The 24,719-nt window shown below is 36.7% G+C and overlaps 2 protein-coding genes and 1 long non-coding RNA gene across 5 annotated transcripts; 1 reads left to right on the forward strand and 2 right to left on the reverse strand.

Moving 5' to 3' along the window:
- Window positions 1-75: 75 nt before the first annotated feature.
- On the reverse strand, window positions 76-4,578 carry LOC122820071 (uncharacterized protein DDB_G0292642-like). Of its 2 annotated transcripts, XM_044097244.1 has the most exons (6): window positions 4,112-4,242; window positions 2,615-2,718; window positions 2,310-2,404; window positions 1,234-1,404; window positions 871-1,149; window positions 76-786 (listed from the first exon to the last, which is right to left on the reverse strand). In XM_044097244.1, the coding sequence occupies exons 2-6, from the start codon at window positions 2,709-2,711 to the stop codon at window positions 697-699; spliced, it is 732 nt and encodes a 243-aa protein (XP_043953179.1). In that variant the 5' UTR covers window positions 2,712-2,718; window positions 4,112-4,242; the 3' UTR covers window positions 76-696. The 2 variants fall into 2 exon arrangements, with proteins under 2 accessions (XP_043953179.1, XP_043953177.1); XM_044097242.1 differs by having other exon boundaries at window positions 76-1,149; window positions 4,112-4,578.
- On the forward strand, window positions 4,234-24,638 carry LOC122820070 (ubiquitin carboxyl-terminal hydrolase 47-like). 2 transcript variants are annotated; one of them, XM_044097241.1, is made up of 13 exons: window positions 4,234-4,356; window positions 5,256-5,398; window positions 5,481-5,577; window positions 5,922-6,040; window positions 6,113-6,183; window positions 6,448-6,573; window positions 6,665-6,760; window positions 6,848-6,976; window positions 7,050-7,178; window positions 7,258-7,298; window positions 7,425-7,459; window positions 8,100-8,696; window positions 24,262-24,638. In XM_044097241.1, the coding sequence occupies exons 2-13, from the start codon at window positions 5,302-5,304 to the stop codon at window positions 24,339-24,341; spliced, it is 1,617 nt and encodes a 538-aa protein (XP_043953176.1). In that variant the 5' UTR covers window positions 4,234-4,356; window positions 5,256-5,301; the 3' UTR covers window positions 24,342-24,638. The 2 variants fall into 2 exon arrangements, with proteins under 2 accessions (XP_043953176.1, XP_043953175.1); XM_044097240.1 differs by lacking the exon at window positions 24,262-24,638 and having other exon boundaries at window positions 8,100-9,081.
- Window positions 16,698-22,390, reverse strand: LOC122820072. The gene is made up of 3 exons (XR_006368723.1): window positions 21,898-22,390; window positions 20,586-20,734; window positions 16,698-17,963 (listed from the first exon to the last, which is right to left on the reverse strand). It is a non-coding gene; the product is annotated as an uncharacterized LOC122820072 (long non-coding RNA).
- Window positions 24,639-24,719: the final 81 nt, after the last annotated feature.

Genomic DNA, 24,719 nt, shown 5'->3' on the forward strand with positions numbered 1-24,719 from the left:
TGTAAACCTGAGAGGATAGTGATAAATGATAATATTTAAACATTTACAGGGAAGAAAAGACTGCAGTCAAGTATATCTCTCTTTTTTTTTCTTTATTTTTTTACAAAATAAAATTAGCAATAACTCACAGATGAAGATGGAATCACTGTTGGTAGCATCTGTCTTAATATGTTTGTCTATCTTGGTTGCTCCTCTACAAAATGCTACTTTCATAAGGTGCTAAATAAAAGAATCACAGAAACATGACTACAACATCCTCAGCAAAAAACTATTAATATAATTTGAGCCTTAAATGTTAGAAAAGTGATTACAAACAAAATCAATACAATGCATTACTAAATATATTTTACATGTAGCCAAGCAATAGAAAGAAAATCGTATCATATCAAATAAGAAATCTCCCTTTAATGCTCAAAACGTTTTCAACAATTCCTTATATAAACTTTTAAATGTGACTTACATGTTGTAAACTTTAGTATTAGAACAACTTTAACTTTAACTTTTTTAACTTTTTTTTTTTTTTTTTTAACTTTAACTTTTTTTTTTTTTTAAACTTTAGTATTAGTTTTACAGCTGCAATATTCACGAATGACACAAACATTTTCTGTACATGAAATCCTTTTTAAGACATCCTAAACTCCAGAAATCCTCCAGTATGTTTCTGGTGAAACTGTCCACCAGACGAACCGTCCTCCATCACTTCTTCCACACGGGGATGCGGGTCTGCCGCGGCGCCACGCCGCCGGGACAGATCCTGTACGGCGAGCTGCTCTTGCAGCACTCGCTCTTTGGTTTCAGGCAAACGAAGCAGAACGTCAAGCGACAGCGAGGACAGGTGACATTTTTACAGTACATCCGGTTGTGCTCCACCTTCATGCCGCAGACGGGACAGGCCCGGACGGAGGGGCAGCTGGTGACCCCCTTCACATCGGGCAGGCTGATGTCCTTGCAGGTCTGCAGGAGCTGCAGGTCCCTGTTGATGCAGCCGTCGTTGCTGCAGCGGTCGGACCGAGGCGCCGAGCCTTTCCACTCCTTCTGACACTGCCAGCAGAACTGGTAGGTCTTCTTCTGGTCCGCGGTGCAAATGACACACTGGACACACAGGTTGGACAGATCCTTCCTCTCCACGGTGGTTTTACATTTTGGACACTGATGCAAGGAGAAAGGTTCAGCCGCTAAGTTTTAGTGTTTTATTTAGTTTAAATAAAATATGTGGATCGTTTGACGACTCACCGACTGAACCTCGCAGTACTCTGAGACGGACAGGGAGGCCATCTTCTGCTCAAAATACTCCATTTCATCAACGCTCAGGTCAGCCAGTCTGCGCACCTCCTGGTACGACCACAGCTTGTTGCACTGCTTGGTTCCCTCCACCACCGCAGAACATCTGAATTTATGATTACCCTTAAAAAAAAATAAAAAAAATAAAACACGGTTAATTTGGAACAACAGGACAAAACTTTATTAAAAACCAGACGCAGTAATATCCCAGATCTGAGGTGAAACAGGTTTGAAGCCACCAATAATTTTGTTGCTTTTATTTAACTGAACTTTGACTGTGACTGATTGACTTACAGCATCTTTTTAGGTATTAAATATTACAAACTTTATCTGCAGGTACAGGTGGAAATAAAACACTGAAACTAAAAGCTACAAATTTAAAGATATATTAAACTAAAATGTTTTACTTGAAAAATGTATGGTGTGAAATCTCTGTTGGGAGTTGAGAGAAACTATCAAATATTTTTCAGTCTTTAAATGTTGAGTATCTGTAAACTGTGTATCTACTACAGCTTGTCAATAGTTTCTACATTCTCACAATGTTTTCAGACGTCCTTTAAACTTGTTCTTACTTCAACAGCTGACGTAACTTTTCTGATTTATGTGAACGAAACCTTCGGTTCCAGATACCTGCAGGTCAACGTTTCTGTTTAAAATGAGAAGTTTCAGCAAAACCAAGTCAGATTTATGATGCTTATTACTGCGTTATATAACAGTATACTATTGATTCAACCCATAAACCTAAATTTACTTTTTTTTTTTTTTTTGCTAATGCTTGTCATTATTTGAGAACTGGACATCAAATCAATTTTTTAACCCAATAATCTGATTAAGATATTCAGAATTATGGGGAGTATATTATTATTATTTTATTTCTAACATATAACATATAACTGTCTTGATCATATCTTTGATTTGGCTTTTGGTGCCCCAGTGCTCTTGAAGCCTGTCATCTATTGTTGCCTTATGCTTTGGTTTGTTTCAGTCTAGATAGTTTTTAAAGTTTGCATGAAGAGTCTTTAACGTACCTCGTCCAGCTGGCTGCGACACCACCGGGTCAGGGAATCAGGAGTGACCGCATGGCCGCAGGACATCTCAGCTCTGAGAGAATTAAAATCAGAAGCTGTGGAGATTAAAAAGTCGTACATCAGATCTACGGTGACGGTTGTTACTAATTTAAATAGAAAATGAGGCTCTTTCATATAACACCAATGGAAAACAGGTGACTCTGTTGGGTTTTTGGCCGTAAGCTGCGGCTCAGTTTGCCTTGAGCTTGTTTTGTGAGCCATCTTGTTTTATTGCCGAGTCACAGAAAAAGAAAGACATTTCTTACACACTGGATCCAAGTCATCTCCCCTGTTCACGAACTTCAGAGTTTTATCAAGTGGGTCGTATTTCTTTTCCGGTGAGTCCTGCTCCGGAATGCTCATGTTGATCCTACGAGGAAAAAAAAAATCACACATAATTCATCCTCTTGCACATAATAAATAGAAAACAGACTGACTTAGAGCTCCAGACAGATTTGTTACTTTTACAGTTGATTTGCACAAAATGGACTTCTTCAAGGTTTTAAGACACCCCAGTGGTCATAATGTTATGACTGATTTGGTGAGGGATGGACAAGAGATACATGGTCCCAATAACCCTGAGATGGAAAATTGGGGAAAATCCATTTAAGGAGTCATTTTAGCAGCACTTCACATGTTTAAAATGTATTTTTGTTAGTGTTTAAGCCTCTGGATGTGTTTTATAAACACAATATCATATGGATATTGAAAACTTGTGTTTTCAACATCCATATGATAAAAGCAAAGGTCATCAATGTCTGTGTTTTAACACCCATAAGACTTTATGTGTTTAAAATGGTCTATAAACTCCTTACATTGACTCAATGACTTTCAGAACTCACACAAAGCTGATATGATTTTAAACAGCTAGAAAAAGTGGCTTTGGTTGTGAAACTGTGATCATTTACCATTAGAAATCAAAATAAAACAGTATTTTGTATTTGTTTTAAATCTGAGTAGCTATATTCTAAAGGGGACAGTTTGATTCAAATAAACTGCACAAGAAAATAGAGAGTCTTTTACGCTGGTGTGATTAGTTTTGACTTCCTTACTGATATCTAAACTATGAAACTTCCTGAGCTGACTAACTGTAAACAATAAAACAAACAATAAAAATGATTCACTCAGGAAAATACCTGCTCCTCCACACTGACATTGAGTTATAGACAGAGCTTCCTAAACAGGCACATAATTTGGGTTAATTTGGTAAAAAAAAAAAAAAAAAAAGTCATTAACAGAAGTGGTTAAAGATTTGAAGAAATGAGAAAACACCCTTAAAAACACCAAAATAAAGCTCTTATTTGAAGGTAGCTGCTAATAAAATACATATTTACATAGATTTGTTCAGTGATGAGCAGTTATAGTTTAGGTTTATACGATGCTGTGCATAAATTTAATTTATCAACAACTATAATGCGTTGTGTCTTTTACTTACTTTTTTTTAATTGAACAAACTGCATACAAAGACTCGATGAGGTACAAGAACATTGCAACATGGGTAGAAAAATTAAACAAAAACAAAAAAAAGGGGCTAAGACTAAAGACGAGCACATAAAACAGTAAGGCAAATGAATAACAATAGAGCGGGATTTTAAAACAAAAGAAAAGTAGAGATACTGGCAGCTACTTTCCTTGCAGAAACAGATTTCAAATGTTTCAGTGAGATTTAATACAGTTTAAATTGGTTAAGAAAAAAAAAAATCAAAACAAGGAGTAGAACCTCTCCATTTACAGCAATGTATAGATATTTATGTTTTACTTACTTTGTGCCCAGTTTGTAGTTCTAACAACGTCCCCTTTAAGTCTGTTAAAACCCGGAAGTAGATCAGCGACCCTTAAAAGCGTAGTTCTGGAGAAATATTTTACCCAGATTTTCAGGTTTTCGGTGAAGTTTTTAAAAGTCTGTCCAGCAGCAGATGGTTCTGTTGGTTTCGGCTTAGTTCTCCTCTTTCTTCCTGTTCGGACTGATAGCGAAAGTGAAAGAAAGCAGCGACAGTCTGGCCGCTCGGTGAGTATCTTCGTATTTGTTACCTCCCTTCACTTTACACACTTACAGTTATCTCCGCTGTTATCGCAGCAGTAAGGTGTAGTTTGCTCCATTCGCTTTGTGATAAAGTGTTTTATAATTTTTCTGGTTTATATTTGTGCATAAAGTTAATTTGTTGGAATAACGGAGGAGAAGCTGCGTGGGTTTCAACAACATCCCCAAAACACAACAGCTGCTTTCACTGACCTCCAATCTGTGCTGACATTCATAACGAGTTAATTTACGCTAAAAATATATCAAATATTTCACCGTCGTTGTAATATGAGGGCATAAATCGTATTTTATGACGCTGTTGTTATCATTTAGGCGGGATACTGCATACAGTGGTTAGCCTACTGGTCGACTGATCGTTATTTTTAAAAGGCCGACTTTTGAAAATCAATTTATAAGAAACAATTATCTAAAAGTTAAAATGAGCATTTTTTGCACATTCTTGTTTTTCCACAACCTTCATTGCTTCCAAATACATATAAAAAACAACGTCATGCACTTTTAAAAAAGTTAATTATAAAGCTAAACTTTTGGGCAGAGGTTGGTAGAGTGACACTGTTTAACATATTTTTACTCAAGTAAAAATAAAAGGTCATCCATAAAATTACTCCTGTAAGTTTCCTGTACCTCGCCTAAATTATTACTCTGATGAACCTCAAATTGAAGTGTTTGTCCATTTTCAGTATTGTTGAACCTGGTAACCAGCTACGGAGTATTGGAGCTGTAGCATCACGTTGCATGTTATTTTCCTTAAAGAGGGAAAACCATGAGATTCTGTGCCATATCTTTTATTGGTTTTCTAAATTATTTTTTAAAAATCTCTGAAACTGTTTTATACTAAAATCTGCTTTACCTTTTTGTCTTGGTAGGATGAATCATTGTATGTGAAAAAACCCCCAATAAAAAACCAGTCAAATGCCACGATGTCCAAACCTCGATTCAAAATACGGAGGCATAAATCATTACGCTGTAATGAAATTCAGAGAGAAACTCGATGACTTGTCCATCTCAGGTGGGTGAGGCTCAGTAAACCATTCAGATTGAGTTTGTGTTATAATTTTGTGAAAGTGTTTTTGTTTCTGCTGTGTTTGTAGATTACCAGGGCCTGAGCAGTCCTGGGCTGACCTGCTACCTGAACAGCGTCCTGCAGGTCCTCTTCATGACCGAAGAGTTTAGGGAAGCGGTGAAAAGGTTTGGGACCGCAGTCTAATATTTTAAAAGAAATTAAATCAAAACCCTTCACAGGTTCTCATACTGATGATAATTATGTATTTAGTGTTTACATCAGGCCCTGTGCTCTTCAGATCCACACTCTGTTTAAAGGAAGCAGATTGTGGCTGTTTTTATAATAAATGTCACTTATCATCACAGGGATGGGCTAGAAAAATGAATGTATGAACCATATGATGTTTACAAAGTCATAAGCGAAAGGTTAGGAACTATAACATGGATGACAAGTGAAGAATAAACATGTCGATTCAAAGTCAGAACAGTTGAATGATAATATTCTCTCTTTGCTTCTCTCCCAATTGTAGAAATTGGAGTAAAAGTCCAGCAGCAACTTTTGATTTCTACCTGGGGGAGCTTTTCTATACTTTAGAGGGAGGCATGGCCAAAACACACAACATCACAAAAAAACTGGGCATCAAAAATGGTGAGTTTGGACTCAGAAGTGAACTTTCTGGAGTCCTGAGAAACATTTAAACTTTTCTTTTTGCGCTTTTAGTTTTTGAACAACGTGACGCTGCTGAGTATTTTGAGAAGATCCTCTGTCGTACCAATCCAAACGCCTCTGAGGTAGAAAATATAAAATATTTATATTTATTATCAAAAATGCAAGATCCATCCTATTATTTTTACTGAATCTGTTTAACTGTAAATTATTTTTATGGACTTTGTGAGATTTTTCTTTCACCTTCTTATTTTTCTTTATTAACATAAAAAGTGGAAGGTTTTTAGCATTTGATAGTTTTGTATCTTGAAGTAGAATCCGTCATCACAGTTTCTTCTTTAATTTTTAAAGTGTCACTGAAACAACAGTAACTTCTTTCTCCTGTTTAGATATTCAGAGCCGAGCTGAATCATAAAACCACGTGTTTAAACTGCAAGAAGACAAACGATTCAAAAAACTTCTTCTGGGTTCTACCGCTGTCAATAAGAGACTCAAAGTCTAGAAGCTACAGTTTGGTACTATATTATTTTTTATTACAGTTCATGTTTTCCTCACATTCTGGAGCAAAAATAATCTGCAGGATTAACCAGTCTTCTCTGTTTCCAGCTGAAAGGTTGGAGGAGTTTCTTTAAGGCACAAAGAGTCTGCAGAGACAACCAGATGTTCTGCAGCCACTGCAACCAAAAGCACGACGCCGACGCTGTGAGTCGGGTTTAGTTTTATTTAATGTTTTCATCGCAAGTGGCAGCTGTCTCCTCTACATGCAGCTGTTTTGATGCTACAACCCAGGAGTACGAGATGATCCACTGTCCAGATGTTCTGACGCTGCTGCTGAAGAGGTTCTCCTTCGACTACCAGCAGAACCGTTACGTCAAGCTGAACTGCAGAGTTGATGTGGCCCAGACTTTAGAAATCAAGGTGTTTATCAACATATATGAGATCAGCTTTAGCTTCTTTTTATTTTTAACTTGATGTGTTTTTAACTCTCCAGAGCTGCAGGTACGACCTCTACGCTGTGGTTCATCACTTCGGTGATCTAATGGGAGGCCATTACACTGCAGACATCAAGTCCTTTGAAACTGGAAACTGGTACTGCTTCAATGACAACACTGTTAAATGTGTAAGTCTGGTTTTTTGTTCATAAATCGTTAAATTTTTTAACAACGTGAGGGTTAAATAACTTGTTTAAAATCCTGCAGATCAATGAAGAGTACGTTACATCTGGACAAAACCAAATAAGGTAAAATAACTTTAACACAACAATGATGGATATTTTCTGATGTCATCGACTGATATTTTCTGTGAGAATTTGTCCTTGTTCTGATTTCTGTTTTTGTTTTTCTTTCACTTCGATCCATTGAAACAGATCATCGACAGCTTATCTCCTGATGTACAAAATGAGTAAGTTTCCAATTATTTAACCCCCGATACTCTTTAAGGTTCTAGATTTCCCTTTTACTGCTCTTGAAAATGTGAAGTCATTGCACTGCATCAATGATTAATACCATTTTATCATCACTGTTCTAGATCTGGTGGTCAGAATTTACTGATTGCTTTTATACTTTTTTAAGGTCTCGATAAAATTCCTGCTATGAGGAATTTATCTTTAAAATCAAAACTAAAATATTTTTATAAACCTGTTTGTCCCAGAGTCGGGATTATTGGGCATGATTTGAATCTCTTTTATATTAAATCTCAATAGTATTGATGATATTGAAAACATGCTGTTTGAGAAATCAAGTGGGAGGTCTCCCTCTCCTGGCCACTCTAAAGAATGCAGGCTCTTCTGGGATAATCTTAATCTAAACTCGCTGGTATGAGAACAACTATTCTCCTGCACACATGTAGAGGGATAACAGAGCATTTTGAGATGTTTCACTTCTCTTTGTTTCTATTGTTTATATAGGCCACATGCAGAAACTACAGCATATGAAAAGCTTGTGTTACCTAATCCTACCAAAGCTTGTTTTTTTATTGGAATAAGACGCCCTCTGCTGTTTGTTTTTATTAATACTGTAACTCTTCCTGTTCCTGTTCAAAGTGAGCGGACGGCCCGAGGAGACTGATGGGAGCTCTGTGGGAGAACGTTTTGTTCTGTCACCTGAAACTGAAGACAGATGCAATGAGGCAGAACCAAGAGATGATCTTGTTTTTGAAGATCTCCTGAAAACTGAAAGCCATAGAGGAGAAGAAATGCGACATTTGAACGGTGATCTAACCAGAGATGTTGAGTTCAAGAAGAAACATTCAAACTCTTCCAGAGGAAGGAATGAACAATTAAACCAAAGAACAACACAAAGAAAAACACAGGGATTCATGTGGCTACCAGCAGACACTGAAGCAAAGGATTCAAAGGAACAAATATGTTATAATAACACAGATAAATCCTCAGACTGGATGTTTCACCAGAGCTCCACCTCTCTTGTTAAAGATAGACGAGTGAATGAGTCCAGAGACAAACTGGGTAACTTTAAGACAAACAAAGATCTTTATTATCACAGCCCTACAAAAGGAAGAGTCGAGTTTGGAGGAACCACAGATGTGTTTTATTACGGGGAGGATCCAGCTGTGGCATCAACACAAAGAAATGGCCTGATAGTTACTAAAAAGACTTGTAGCAACGATGTTTACCCGTCAGATTCATCACATATAGGAGCCTCACAGTTTGTCAGAGCAGAAACTGGATCCAGTGGTTTGCAACATTTTAGGACAATATCAAAAAGCTATCAGGGAAAAGAGAGACTTGGTACAACAGACGGCAGCTTGAGACCTAAGATCCTGGAAAGGGAAAAACCTCGTAACCCAGGCAAGAGGAATCAAACAATAAAACACTGGAAATGAAAGAACCTGTGTTTATTTTAAAGTAATGTTTGAAACATTTCATTTAGTGTTGTCAGTTTCTGAGGGCACTCTGTCTCTCAGATTTACTGTTTAAATTATTAACTATTTTCTCTGAAGTTGATATTCACTCAGGAGGTGATTGAGCTGTTAAAACAGAAATCTGCATTAAACTATTAATTATTTGTTCTGGTTAATGTCTTGTATTTCACTGATATTTCCTTTGCCACATTATGAGTGTCAAAAAGGACACATTTCTTTCTCTGTTTTCTTGTTACTTATGTTTGAACCATATGTCTATTGGCTGTAGCTTTTCTATACTCTGCATGGAACATGCTTTCCCTCAGATCCCACGCTTTAAACACTCCTACCTGCTTCAACCTGCACACTGAGAAGAAGAAAGTAAAGTAAATAAACGTGTAGGTCTTGAATCACACCTTGTCAATGCAGACGACAAGTTCTGTCATGAACATTTACACCAACGGTTACGGGACAAATGTCAGGCAACTCTTCACTTTCAATTGAGATCACTTCTTAGGTTTCAAGACAAGTTCCCAGGTAAAAACATCACAACTCCTTCAGATGTTGATTTGAGAATGAAGACCCAATTTAAAGTTATGCTTGTAGGATCAGAGGAGAGAACTAAAGGTGTTTAGATAAAGTTTTTCTGGTTGTATGTTGACAAATTGTCTTTTCTAATCAAGAGACATGAAAACACTTTATATTTCAATGAACCACTAACTCTCATGATAAAACCAAATGCGATTTTTATCACTTCTCTTTGGTCAATGCCCTATAAAATAAATCGTTGAATAAACTTGAGGTTAAGACATCAGGACTATAAAACGCTACAGACTTGTAGTGTTTCTTTAATGCACAGTGGCGTAGTTGGTAGAGCTGTTGCCTTGCAGCAAGAAGGTCCTGGGTTCGATTCCCAGCCCAGGGTCTTTCTGCATGGAGTTTGCATGTTCTCCCTGTGCATGGTGGGTTCTCTCCGGGTTCTCCGGCTTCCTCCCACAGTCCAAAAACATGACTGTCAGGTTAATTGGTCTCTCTAAATTGTCCCTAGGTGTGAGTGTGTGTGTGAATGGTTGTGTGTCCTGTATGTCTCTGTGTTGCCCTGCGACAGACTGGCAACCTGTCCAGGGTGAACCCTGCCTCTCGCCCAGAACGTAGCTGGAGATTGACACCAGCAACCCTCCAGACCCCATTAGGGAAGAAGGGTGTATAGAAAATGGATGGGAATCAAAGTAAATGGGAGAAATTCCAGACTCTCTGTGAAGTGAGGTTTTAATCGAGCTGAACGGTGCAAGTAGTCGATGGGCCAGGCTAGTTCAGTTTTGTTTTACTGCTAAACTATTTTCCTGTCTTCTGTTTAGATTGCAGTTTATCAGTCAGAGTACTTGTAATACTTGTAGTATCTGTTAATACTTCTCAATTTAAGCTGGTAAACACTCATTGTTAAAACTAATTAATTCTTTCAGATTTTCCATGAGTTTGAGTCTGATTATAGAGCCGGGCCAAGAACCTGAGTTTACTAAGTCTGATTAGTCCTGAGATGATCAGAGAGCTGTAACCGGAGTCATCGCAGAACGACGACCTTTAGAGTTTGAGATGTGACAGCATGACTTTCACTGTTTAACATTTTGTACCTGCTGCAACTTGCATTCTGACTTAAGAAAGGAAATAAACACATAGGTCCTGAATAACAACCTGTCAATGCAGGAGACAGGTTCAGGCATGGCCCCACATATTTCCATTTAAAAATGCACTAACAGGAGAAATGTATTGCACGTCTCGGGTTTCAGGTGTACGTTTGTGTTATTTGAAAGTACTGATGAGAAGGGGCTGTGTGTGCCAATCACTACAATACATAAACCACAAGTATTCATAAAGCTACTTTTAATAAGTTTAAGTCTGTCGTTGCTCAACCCCCCTTTTACTTTGAATCTTATTCAATTACTCAGTTGTTTAGACTTTCATTCTTTAAAACTGTCATGCTTTGAGATAAGAAATAATCTCAACTATTCTTATACATCTGCAGGCTGGAAACCTACTTCTTTTTTTTCCAGGAAACCTGCACTTCCTGTTTCATGTCTCTCTGTCTGACTATGATTTCTTATGGTTAGATAGAAAAAAGAAGTAGAATTAAAGCAAAGCTTGCAGGAGATTAAAAACAACACACACACAACCAGATTGATTTTATTGAAGTTTAAGTCTACTGTTGGACCTAGATGTCACTTCTGTGATTTCTTTTAAAAGTAACTTATTGTTACTGTTAAACTAAAATTTCCAGCAAAGTGGGATGATCTCGGGTTTTCTTGACAAGTCTTAAAAATGTGGAAATTGTAAACTCATAGCTTCTAATATAAAAAATATATGTATGTTAAATTAATAAAAAGTGATTCAAAGTACAAAAAACAACTAATATGTTAGGTTAAGTCTCTCCAAATTGTCCTTAGGTGTGAATGTGTGTATGATTGTTTTTCTGCTGTGTTACCCTGCGACGGACTGGCGATCTTCAGCAATTGATAAGCCAATAATTGCTGGAGATTTTTTATTTCTTTACATTAAGATGCCATTCTTATTCCTTTCTTCCCTGTTTAAAAATTAAAGTGGCTGTAAGATCCTGAATGTTCACAAATGCGAGTTTAAACAATAAAACTAAGACACAGGTTTGGAGGGAACAGTAATACAACCTGTGGACAGTATTTTATTTGGGTACCAAGTTATTTTTATTTTATAAAACTAGTGAATTATAATTCAGAAATTAGTCAATCTGTGCAACAAAGTTATATGCATCCAATTTACAAACCTGAGGAGGTGGCTTGTGTCAGTTTCTTGTTAAAATGCAGCCTCAGTACAGACAACAATGATAGAGCAACTTATTGATGAGTTTTTATCAAACTTATCACTTTAACCATGAGAAATAGGTTCATTTGTTGACAGATATTCTCCATAGCATTCAGGAAACACATTACAGAGAACAAAAAAAGAGAAGCATCTCTTGGATTAACCGTGAAATGTTTGTAGAGAAAACTGAAAGAACCGCCCCTTCTGAATATAAACCCACCCACACCGACAGAGAAGGAACACATCACCAGATAAATCACACCGTCTGCAGCTACTTCTGTTCAGCTTCACTAAACTGCAGACGAGAAACATAGAAATGGCTGTTGGGGTTGTTGTTATAGATGATGACGAGGAGATGTTTGTTGAGTTGTGTGACAGCGAGGAGCAGATGGGAAGTATGACTTTGAAGGAGCTCAAGGAGAAGATAAGGGACAAGTTTAGACCCAAATACCCTGGTAAGCAAATTTACTTTCAGTTGTGTTTTGTTGGGTTAATGAGTTAATGTAGAATCAAGCCAGTCCAGTGCTAATGAAGTTGCAAAAGAAAACTGACTTCTCTTTATTAATTTTTGTCTAATGCGATAGTATATCGTTCAGACTGGCTTGGAAAAAAATAATATCAAAAATACTCTGGAAATTGCTCATGTTAAACATTTGACCTTTGTCAACATACACCAAGGTCATCACATCATTCCTATACTGTAGATTTTAGTGTAGCAGGAGTAGTAACACATGAAGTTACCTTTAAAGTTAATCATACAAATCATCTACTGTTGGTTGGTCTAGAACCGACAGCAGAATAAAACTTCAGTAATGTTGTGCTTATACGATTTGTCTTAGGCAAGTTTGCTTTATTCCATTTCTTTTGTATTTAATCATAAGAAATCATAGCCAGGTAGAGAGAGTGCTGCAAAGCCGTGAAAGAGGAACCACAGGCTTCCTTGAAAAAGTGGAGTGTGCACAGCAACACTCCCAAATAAAAAAAGTCCTCTTTAATGAAAATGGGATACAAAGAGATAAAAGATAGTAAAAAATAGTTGATTATTCAAATTTAGCTTACTAAGACAAAAACCTTTTATCAATACTTTGTGTCCTTGCTCTATTTATCTTTCCTGTTTACACGCACTGAGTCATATTTAAGATGTGCTGAGTGCAGGGGCGCTGCCAGGAAACTTGGGCCCCATGACAAAAAATTAGGTTGGGGCCCCCCACGCAGCTGCTGTTACAATTTTTTGAGTCTTTTTTTAATCTATTTGACCCAATTTTAAAGGTTTGCAATTGTCTTGCTTTCCTTGGTTCAATACTGATAACTAGCACAATATTTAGTGCTCATGAATTTTACATCCAACAGTCCACATACAGTATGCAAGTAGGCTTCTTAAATTTTTTCTATTAGTTTTAGATTACTGAAATGTCCAAACAGTCCAAAGCAATGCGCAAAATATACATAAAGCAATTCAGACGTATCAAAAAAATGCTATGTAGTTACATTTATGCAAGCTGCAGTATATAACTTTAATAGAAAATAAGTTTTCTCCATACTTGTTATAGCTGTCACCATGTCGTAACAGTTTGTTACAAGACAGATAATCTGCGAAAAGATCAATCTCCTCCACTTCCTCCCTGAGCTGCTATTACTGGCTAAAGTAATGTAACGTTCCGACCAAAACAACCAATCAGAATCAGGAGGAGGGTCTTAGTGCTGTCAATCAACTCATTCACTCACTGCTAAATGTGCTATTGGTGGAGAAACAACATTACAGGAAAAATGTTTATCTGTCATCATTGGTAGCTATGCTAACTCTTTGTATCAACTGTATCTGTATTCCAGTTGAGTTTGTGTCTTACACTGTATAATTGGGCAATAAATATTTTTACGTACAACTAACAATCTCCTTACTTTTTAAGGTTGAATGAATGAGTGAATAGAACCAAGGTTTGGAATAAATACCTCCAGGTTGCACAGACAAAGAAACAACACATCCATGTTAAAATCAGATGTGATCAGAACATCTGATCGCAGTTCTCCCCACCAGATGTCACTTTAACAACAAATGCTCTAAAATTTTCAGAAGATAGACCAGAACTGTTTCCATCCTGTGCCGTTAAATTTTTTTGCTTAAGTAAGATAGTTTACTGTAGAGACAGTAGTAAAGGAAAAACTAGCAAGTTTGATTTTTGACTATTTAAGCTGTAATGTGTTCTGACCTGTTTTACTGCTCATGTAACATTTACTCTTTGTTATTCTTTGTAGATTACGGAGTATGTATTCACGAACTACACTTTAAAGAAAAATTGTTGAAAGACGACTCCGCTCTGCTGGCTGACCTTGGAATACATCACATGTCCACCGTTACTGTATCAATTTGGCTTTCACAGACCCAGATGAAAAGACTCCCTTTCTGTCCGATACGTTTATTTGAGGAAAAAGATAATGACAAAAAACGCAACAGTTTGGAATTAAAAATCGATTTTGAGCAACAGTTTGAAATATCCGACCAACAACCAGGCAACTAAAGATCATCTGGACCTCATATTTCCATCAACAGATCCAAAGAAGCCACATCATTTCAATATCATCCACTCTGGACAGCTGCAAATATTTTTTTTCCTACATTGTAAAACCCTTCATGAACACTGAAAGCAAAATGATTATTATATATGTTTAAGCATGTTGCCATATAACAATTTGCCTATTATGTCTACAGAAAGTTACCCAGCTGTCCACCTGTTTGGTAGTGTTTTGTCATTGTAAGGAGCTGCAGCTAATGTTTTTGTTCCCTTTCGTGTTTGGACAGTGTAGATTTTCTGTTGTTTTAACCTTTGGATCTTGACCTTTCGAACACAAGGACACTTTTTTTTTTCCAGCTCGCTTCCAGGTGGCTTCAGAGGGTCTGCAGATTTCAATGAAAACAAGCATCTTTCTTACAATGCTACCTTGTTTTTTCAAGACAGAAAATATGTTTGTGACCTGACCTACCAAGCTGTTGAAGGTTAATCAGCTTATTTCCTTTAAAGAATTCAGAGTTCAGAGGTCATCACAAGGTTCAATAATAAATATTCATCGTGTTGAAACCCTTAAAACTGTCTTTACTCTGCAAAAAGATTGCAGGCTTGGAATAACTTGAACGTGAACCACAACATTTAGCAGACAGTTTGTAATTAAGTATTGAAAAAACTTGAAATCATCCTGTTATTTCCATTCCTTAGACTGTAGCTTAGTAGTGAAATAGTGGAGATTAAAGTAGGAAGGCCTGCATGCTACTTAAATTTACTTGAGCAGCAACAAGATAAACAACTGTCACATTTAATAGAAACCAGTGTCCTGTTTAAAACGTAGTTTGTAGAACCAAATTAGTCCTTGAGTAGGCTTTTAGAAATCAGCCGTTAAAATTAATAAGACATAGAAACATTTAGAATAAACGTTAGAATAAAACTTGAATTCATATTTGTATGTTTTGTCTTATGCAAACCTTACTTTTATCCTTTTTCTTTTTGCATCTAATCATAAGACGTTATGTTCATGAGGTAATCGAACAGAATAAAACAGTCAGATGTTGCAAGAATGTGCAGGTACAAACATGAAAGAGGAACTACAGGGTGTAAAAAAGAAGACATGAGTTAGTTCACAAAAACAGCAGGTATATAAAGATTGTTACGTCTTCTTTATTTCCACGTATGAAGTAATTTAAGGATAAAGTATAAACTCTCTGAGTATTTGAGTAAGGCCCCATGGAAAAGACACGTATTAACATTTTCTATTGCAAAAATCAACAACTATAATTTTGATTACAAATATCTAGAACAATAGATGATTCCTGTTTTTTTTCTTTTTCTTTTTTTTTTTTCAGAAGAACACCAGCATTAAATGAAACTATGATTACGATAAATCTACTGCTACAATTGTCATAATTTTATAAATGAGTATTAAATAAGAGAAGCTAATGATTAGTCAATGAAAGAGGTTGTAGCTAAATGAGTTGTGATTTTGGCAATGATCTTAAACAACACAAAATGTGCACCAATGTGACAGAACGATGAAATAATCACATGCCGTTAAGACATCAAGTGTTGGAACAGACTGGATCGGAACAAAGCTGAGAAAAGGGAGCTTTAGCCTCCTGAGCAGGAACCGACAGCAGGACACAGAGGAAGACGTCTGCCTCTTGACCAACGCTTCAAGATCTTTTCCAGAAGATCTGATCAGTGTGCAAGCCACTTCCCTTTCCCAAAGCCTCCACCTGGAATCCTTCAGTTTCGGTATAAGCACAGTTGTAAATCCCGGGGGGCGGGAAGGGGGTTTGGACCCGCCCACCCTATCTTCTGCCTTGCTGCTGAAATGCGCTATACAACTAAAGTTTTATTTGATTTTGATTTACTTTAGCTTTCCGTTTCAACAAAATAAAATGATCTTACAAATAACATCCTTCACAGAAAATAAAATAACACTTTTAAACTCACCAAGTCCGGTTCTGTAACATATAATACTCCCGAACGACATGGTTATATCGTCAAAAAGACAATGCAGAGTAACTCGAGAGGTCTTGACTTGACTGAACGCAGTCAGTTAAAAAATGCAGAAAGCTCATCCTCCAAAAATGGGGAAAAGTTTCCAGATAGCACGTAAACTTTATAATCAGCGATTTTCTCTTATCTTTTCCTCTTTCACAGCACAACTCTTTTAGTTTCTTCGTTCTTCTTCTTGTTTTGTTTTTTATTGGAGAATGGCAACCAACTTAAGGTGCATTTACCGCCACCTACCAGACTGGAGTGTGGTCATCAATAATCTCAGAGGGAATTCAATACACGCCTCAATGGTATGCACGAATGTGCAAATTCACATCCATACACACTTGCATATATATATATATATATGAGTCTGTATACACTTGCATAGACACATACCTACATACTTTAGATACGATTAAATAACCCAGTATTTTTTAAAAATCTAATCAATCGATTTCTAACAGAAATTGATTTACTTCCTAAAAGATTTATCATAGAAAATCCTATTTTCTCTCTATTTAGTATCAACTTTAACCACCGACGTTCCTCTGAATACTTATTGCATTTTAATAAAACATCTTCCACTGTTTCTATCTGATTACAATAATTACAAGTCCCTGTTTTATGTTTCCCTATTCTGAAAAGAGAACTATTAAGTCCAGTGTGACCAATTCTAAGTCAAGATAGAACAGCCTCTTCTTTCCGCCTTCCATTCATACAACTCATAACCCCCACAGTCTTTTGAATTTTATATAAATCTCTACCAGTGTCATGATTATCCCATTGGTCCTGCCAAACCTTAAGGATTTTATTTTGAATAATAGATTTACCCTTGGCTTTGCTTAATGGAATATTTAAATTACCGTAATAATATCTGATTTCAAGGCCTGTTTAGCTAATATATCTACTTCTTCATTCCCTTCTATACCTACATGAGCAGGAATCCAGATAAATCGAACAGAACATTTCTTATTATGCAACTGAACTAATAAGTGATATATACTTGATGATCTGTTGTTCTCCTGTTAACCATGACTTTATGGTGTGGGATATTCACAGCTGCTCCTGTTCTACCACTATTTGGATCTTTAGATCCATCTGTATATATAACAATACCATCTTTAAATCTTCCACTCTGCTTCTTCTTCTAGCGCCAGAAAACGTAGCAACCCGGTTGGCTGGAGCTAGTCACATGGGCTACACATTAATGCGACCCTTCAGAATAAGAGTTTTCCTCAGACGTGACCGTTTTACCTGCTGACAAAATATATCTGTTTCACACAGTTTCAAACCAAACAAAATATCATAACATAAAATACAGCATTTATAATGTCTATAATTATTATTATTTTTTAAACTATTTTAAGACCTATTTATTTATTTCTTATTCATGCATTTTTATAGCTATTTTTATGAAAAGGCTTATATTTAGTGAGGGCTATTTTAACTTGGGTTACACATAATTTTATTAAAATAACTAAAAATACATCACAATAAACAACAGCGAAAATCAGCCAACTTTTCTCTACTTCTTCGAGTTTCACCCTCCTTATCACTCAGTTCATCATCTGAGTCAGTCTGAGGCAGTCCACCACCTCTCAGTCTTAAAACCAACGTTATTATGGACTCGTGTTGGATTCCATATTCACACAGCCGGTTTGTGTCCTCCAACTCTTTGCCGCCAAACAGCAATCGTTGCTGGTCTTCTGCACACACAACAAACAAACACACTTAGAATCATAGTTAATATCATGCAAATACACCAAAATAAACATTGGTAAACAACATAACTATTATATGTAATATACACAATTAGTAGGCCAGTAAATATTTTGACCAAATTATCGTCTTTAGTGATATTTTGTAACTCCAAGTTAAATGCTTAATGAATTTAAGCATAGCAAGAGATATGTATGTATATAGTGAGGGAGAGTGTGACATAAAGAGGTCATCAATCTATATCTGGGCATGTGTAACTAATAGGCAGCTTTGTTTTTTTTAGACAAAAAAAGAGATTTAATTTACTCTTAATAGTCAAAAATGACCAACTGTCAGAGGTGCAGCAGTCTTGAAATTGTTCAGATATTGAGGCGTGATCAAAGAACCAATGTTTTGTTGCAGATAGTCAACAAGAAACGTGTCAAGAAAAAAAGATGCATGTCAGCTTCCAGGGAGAACCAGCGTGAAGCTGCCAGGAAAACTGTCTCATAATTCACAAATGCACAGCACAGGATTCACATTTGAATATCTTGACTTACAAGATATAGAAGTGGCTTTTGAGAATCTTCTGACGTCTCAATCCACAAATGTCTTATTTTAATAAATGGGCTATTTGTGAATCTCTTGCTGTGCATTTGTGAATTATGGGACAGTTTTAGCTCCATAGAATGCTGCGCTGATTATCTTCATTTTGGGAGACTGGTGATTGGCCAATACTTGCATGTGAAGCTATCTTATCCCCAGATATTTCTTGGCCCAGTCTAGACGCTTCTGCTGATGCATCGTGTTCAGTGGTGGTCTGGTTTCAACCTTCCTTACCTTAACCATGTCAGGTTCTTTCTTTAAACAGCCTCGCCTGCCGATTCCGATTTTGAGATGTGAACTAGAATTCTGTATGCAGTCAGAAACTCCACACCGTTTCTTCCTCAGCAAAGGTCTAAAAATCAACCACAATCCTCTTCTGCTCTTCTGTGAAAGAGGTTTGACTGCCAACATTATGTCTGCCAACATGCTCTATTTAGCACGGGTTAATAAAAAAATTAAAAAAAAAGAGTCATTAAACGAAAATATTTTAAGTTTATAGGGATGAAATAGTCCACATGCAAAGTATTTTGTCCTGATTAACGTGGTTCACATCAATTCTTGTTTACAGTATACAGTATAGTAAGGACATTGCAGATGGCAAACTACAGCCATAAATATGCTTATAAGATGCCTGTCATGTAACATAAAACAATGAAGTAATACAGTAGCTTAATGAAAGCCAGCTATAAAATAAATTAAATAAAGCTTAGCGTAATCTTGGACAAATTAAAACAGATGAAACGAAACTTCCAGAAGTAGGATGTATTGATAAGAAATCTGCTGAGCTAGCAGTATGTGATGTAGCACATGCTGCTATGTCACAGTAACAGTATGTGCTACTGTGATGTAGCTGACGTACTGTAGCACATAGTAGCACATACTGTGTGCTACTGTATGTGCTACAGTACATGCACATTACTACAAGATAGGATGGATTTATGGGTAGCGTGTTGAGAGCTCAGAGACATGGCCAAGGTAAGGAAGGCTGAAACCTGACCATCACTTAACAAGGCACACAGCTGAAACATCAAGACTGGGCAGAGAAATATCCAAACACAGATTTTACAAATGTTTTATGGACTGATGAGATGAAAGTGACTCTAGATGGACCTGATGGATGGACCAAGGTATCCTTCCTGGGTGGATCACTAACTGGCACACAGCTCCACTTCCAGTCAGAAGCCAGCAAGGTAGAGGTAGTTGTTCTGGTATTTCTGAAGATGATCTGGTTGGACTTTTTTGGGTTAAAGATAGACTCAAAATCAACTCCCAAACCTGCTGCCTATTTTAGAGGACACTTTCTTCAAGCAGTGGTACAGGAAGAGTTGCATGTTTAAAAAAACAAACTATTTCTATGTAGGACAAATCTCCATCACAGGTACTGAAGTACTCTCTGTGTGGCTATCATCAGTTTTTTAAAGACAAAAAAACTGATGGTCTTTTCTTCACCTAACCTGAACCTACTTGAGAACTTGTAGGCAGTTCATACAGAAGATTTAGTGGAAGAAAACAGTCCACCTCTATGAACAGCGTCTGGGAGGCTGCACCAAGAGATAATCGTCAACAAATTAGGAAGCTGGTTTATTGCTGTGTTTCAAAAGAAGGGTGTCTAAATTGGTTACTATTTTTTTTTTTTCAAAATATTTTTTTACGAAGTTTTGAGTTGTTTGTTTATAATTCTCACTTAGATTAAAATAATTGAGAGAGAAGGGGAAATGTTTTTTATTTTAATCTGTAATAATTTTACCTAATTCCACCTAATAATTGTGCAGCTATAGATACTCCCCTCAAAAAGTTAAAATCTCATGTTACTTTCTAAAACATTAATCTTTGAGGAATATTAACATTTTGATAGTCTGGTGCAAAAAACTCCCAGCCCCCTGCTTTATGCTTTGCTTTCATAAATAGAGAGTTTTAATTAAATGTCTCACACATGCAGATATGCGCGTGCACGTATGTGTGTGTGTGTGTGTGTATGGTAAATGAGTGTTGGGATGTTCTGCCCGAAAAGTCACTGAGTTTACCTGGGTTTCCCTCAGTCTGAAATATCTTTGTCTTCAGCTGACCCACGGTTACTCTCTGCATCTCCTCTGTGTTGCCGAGGTCTACCATGAAAGACCTCCCCGTTAATGTCTTAACAACGCAGTAAACCATCCTGATGTTTCCAGATCTCCTACAGCAGCAGATATCAGACAGAAAGTAAACTCCATGCTCAGTATTTGTGTTTATTTTTTTTTCTAATATAATCCTTTATACTTTTCAGCAACCTGAATAAATAAACAAATTATACGAATTAAGAGATCTATGACATTTAAAGGAGCTGTCAGTTCAGCATATGCGACAAGATACTACAAAAATATGTCAAATTGTTTTTAACGATAACTAGATGGATAAATGTAACTGGATCCTTTCTGTGTTGTGGTGATTTTATTTAAAAGTTAGGCCATGACTTGGGATTTCTTTGGAATCGCTGGTTTCTAGGCTTATTTCTGACAAGAACAACAAACAGAAAACAACTGGGTTATGGGCTGCCCGCTCCAAGTCCTCTCCCGCAAGACAACATGACAGAAAGGGAGAGTCTAAAGGGCACAACAAGAAATAAAGAGGAGGGGCTTCCAATTGTAAAGTTACACGGTAAAAACCATAACAGTATTTAAAGGTGTTTCACTCAGGTAAGGCACAATACAAATAAAAAAAACATTTAGTGTAATTCTAGCAAAAGAGGAATGCAACCAATTCACATATACATGCATTGTTGTGGTTTCAAAGTATACTGGAAGCAGCTGCAAACAACTACAAAACACGCCTCCCTATTCCTTGACGATGGTCTGACTAGTTAACTGCTAAGTCAGGATGTCATATAGCTGTTAATAACAAAGTTATTGACGGTATGACGCTCTAACTTCTACGGTCTAACTTCAAAAGTGCATGTAGACCCACATTCAGATTATGGTTGAATAAACATTGATATAGTGTGTCAGTTATGGTTTAAACCCTGACATTGATTCAACATGTGAGTCACCGACCACTTCCGTTTCAATATCAGGCTTCGACGTGGATTCAATGTTTCCGCCTAACGTTCTTTCAATCATATTTTGCTATCGGGGCTGTTTTCTCCAGAATACAGCAGAGGTCAAAAACAGACGTTTTCTGAGTGCTAAACTTTATGCAACAGACGCTAAACATTCCTGACTACCTGAATTGATTTGACTGGTTACTTGAAAGATTCTTAAAGGAAAGGAAAACACAAAAATCACACAAAAAAAATAAAAATAAAACATCAATAATATTTTAATGTTTCTGGTGATTTGTCTGAAAGGAGAAACATGAACTTACCCTCAGCTGAGATTCAACACTTGAGAGTTATTTGTAAAGACTTTCACAGTTTTTTTGACGCTCTCTAAACTCACATTGCTATTCGAGCCAGCTAAAATGTCGGAATAGTTTCACTTTCTGTTTTAGTTACGCATAGGCAGATGCTGTATTCATGATATGTTGAAAATATCGCTTTGAAAAGATAAAATGTGGATTGTTGGCAAGCTTTATATTTACAGCCGGTATAAAAAAAAGATAAATAAACCTATTCTAGCAAAAGGAAGGAATGCAACTGGGTGGTGCCTATTTCGGCTCGTTTGCTGGTAACAAGCTCATACGTTCTGCTCTGCTGGCGGCAAAACAAGGAGGAGGAAGATGGAAGCTTGTGGAATTTTATTCCTCTTCTTGGCAAGGTGAACAACAACAACAACAACAACAACTCTACAGCTTCCGTCTCTAAAAGCTAACGCGCCCAGCTCTTCTTCTTCTTCTTCTCACCCTTCCCTGTTGCTCTCTACCGCCCCCTTGGGAAAGGCTGGGCCTGTAACACTTTTTTTCTGATAGCTGGCGTAAACTGCTTGTTTGTGTGTGGGAATCAATTTAACATCAGTTTGAATGACTAATAAATAGATTCATAAACATTGAAATGAAGGATATGTATGTATTGTTTCCTTAATCTCAATTTTTGTTATTTTGAAAGTTTTAGTTAACTACAATAACCTTGATGTAGGTCAAACCTTGACAACTGCACTTTAACAATATGAAATGATGCACAAGGTCCTATGAACATGTTTGTTTCACATATTTCTGACAATTACGACACTGTTTTGTCTGCATTTAGCTTTTCCTTGATTACTGAAAACTGTTTTTACAAGTGAAACCTTTAAATCTGTTTATGCTGAATGTAAATCAGTTTACTTAATAAAATCCTTATAAAATATTCAAAGAATTGGATATTTTATAAGGTGTAAATTTAGTGGAGAGATGTTTATGGTGTGTTGCTCTTCTTCATGAGCTGGGATAAAATTTTAAGGCTTTATTATAATAGGAACGTTTGGGTAATTTCTTGCTTCCAAGTTAGTAGGAACAGGTTAGAGACGTTTCCAATCTTGTTCAACATGACTCTTTAACAGATAAAAAGAATCAAAATGGTTGAGCAGGTTTGGTCTGAAACAACTTGACTCACCTGCACAGAGTCCTGGCTTCAACCTGACAGAGCACTGTGGTCGATTTAATAGAGCTGAGGCTGTGAGCAAGACATTCACGTCCAACATCAGAGTCTGATCTCATAAATGTTCTTCTGCAAGACGGGAAAAATAAATGATAGAAAGCTTTTCCAGTAGAGATAAAATGGTGATGGCTGCAAAGGATGGACTGACATCATATTAATATCTATAGATTAACAATTAGATCCCACTCAAGTTTATGTGTGTGTGGAAACAACAAGCATGCACTTTTGGCAATGTAGTGTTGTTTTATGTAAATATTGAAATCAAAGAACAACTGTGAAAAATATACATGTTTAAATAAAAGGCTCTTCTGGGATAATCTTAATCTAAACTCGCTGGTATGAGAACAACTATTCTCCTGCACACATGTAGATGGATAACAGAGCATTTTGAGATGTTTCACTTCTCTTTGTTTCTATTGTTTAAATAGGCCACATGCAGAAACTACAGCATATGATAAGATTATGTTACCTAATCCTACCAAAGCTTGTTTTTTTTTATTGGAATAAGACGCCCTCTGCTGTTTGTTTTTATTAATAACTCTTCCTGTTTCTGTTCAAAGTGAGCGGACGGCCCGAGGAGACTGATGGGAGCTCTGTGGGAGAACGTTTTGTTCTGTCACCTGAAACTGAAGACAGATGCAATGAGGCAGAACCAAGAGATGATCTTGTTTTTGAAGATCTCCTGAAAACTGAAAGCCATAGAGGAGAAGAAATGCGGCATTTGAACGGTGATCTAACCAGAGATGTTGAGTTCAAGAAGAAACATTCAAACTCTTCCAGAGGAAGGAATGAACAATTAAACCAAAGAACAACACAAAGAAAAACACAGGGATTCATGTGGCTACCAGCAGACACTGAAGCAAAGGACTCAAATGAGCAAATATGTTATAATAACACAGATAAATCCTCAGACTGGATGTTTCAAAGCTCCACCTCTCCTATTAGAGATAGACGAGTGAATGAGTCCAGAGACAAACTGGGTAACTTTAAGACAAACAAAGATCTTTATTATCACAGCCCTACAAAAGGAAGAGTCGAGTTTGGAGGAACCACAGATGTGTTTTATTACGGGGAGGATCCAGCTGTGGCATCAACACAAAGAAATGGCCTGATAGTTACTAAAAAGACTTGTAGCAACGATGTTTACCCGTCAGATTCATCGAAGACCCAGGAATGGGAAAAACCTCGTAGCCCAGGGAAGAGGAGTCAAACAAAAAAACAACACTGGAAATGAAAGAACCCATGTTTATTTTAAAGTAAGGTTTAATTTGCCACAGAAAGAACATTTTTATATTTACTCACAGAGAAACTAATTCTAATGTTAGCTGTTTTTGTGTAGCTGCTAAATATGACTGAATTCTGGTTTCATTGATTTTGGTTGTCCTGCTTTCCTTATCATTTCAAATGATGATGCTGTGGTTTTTGTTGAACAGTTCAACCAAACGTATTTTAAGAAGATTAATTGATCCAGGAGAACAAACCATTTCTACAGCATTATGTAAATAAACTAGATTAAAAGAACTGAAAGTTGTTCATGTACTATTTATCTACGATCATTCATAGTTGGAAGGTTTCGTACAAAACAAAAAAGGTAAAGTTGAAAACTCTTTAT

This window comes from Gambusia affinis, linkage group LG18 (genome assembly GCF_019740435.1).
Source record: "Gambusia affinis linkage group LG18, SWU_Gaff_1.0, whole genome shotgun sequence".
In the NCBI taxonomy this organism is placed as follows: Eukaryota; Metazoa; Chordata; class Actinopteri; order Cyprinodontiformes; family Poeciliidae; genus Gambusia; species Gambusia affinis.

Coding starts and splice junctions, on each gene's coding strand:
- LOC122820071 (XM_044097242.1), bottom strand. CDS start 2,711: ATGAGCATTCCGGAGCAGGACTCACCGGAAAAGAAATACGACCCACTT. Junction 2,405..2,614: donor AGATGACTTGGATCCAGTGT/GTAAGAAATGTC, acceptor TAATCTCCACAG/CTTCTGATTTTAATTCTCTC. Junction 1,150..1,233: donor AGTACTGCGAGGTTCAGTCG/GTGAGTCGTCAA, acceptor TCCTTGCATCAG/TGTCCAAAATGTAAAACCAC.
- LOC122820070 (XM_044097240.1), top strand. CDS start 5,302: ATGCCACGATGTCCAAACCTCGATTCAAAATACGGAGGCATAAATCAT. Junction 6,574..6,664: donor AGTCTAGAAGCTACAGTTTG/GTACTATATTAT, acceptor CTCTGTTTCCAG/CTGAAAGGTTGGAGGAGTTT. Junction 7,299..7,424: donor TCTGGACAAAACCAAATAAG/GTAAAATAACTT, acceptor CCATTGAAACAG/ATCATCGACAGCTTATCTCC.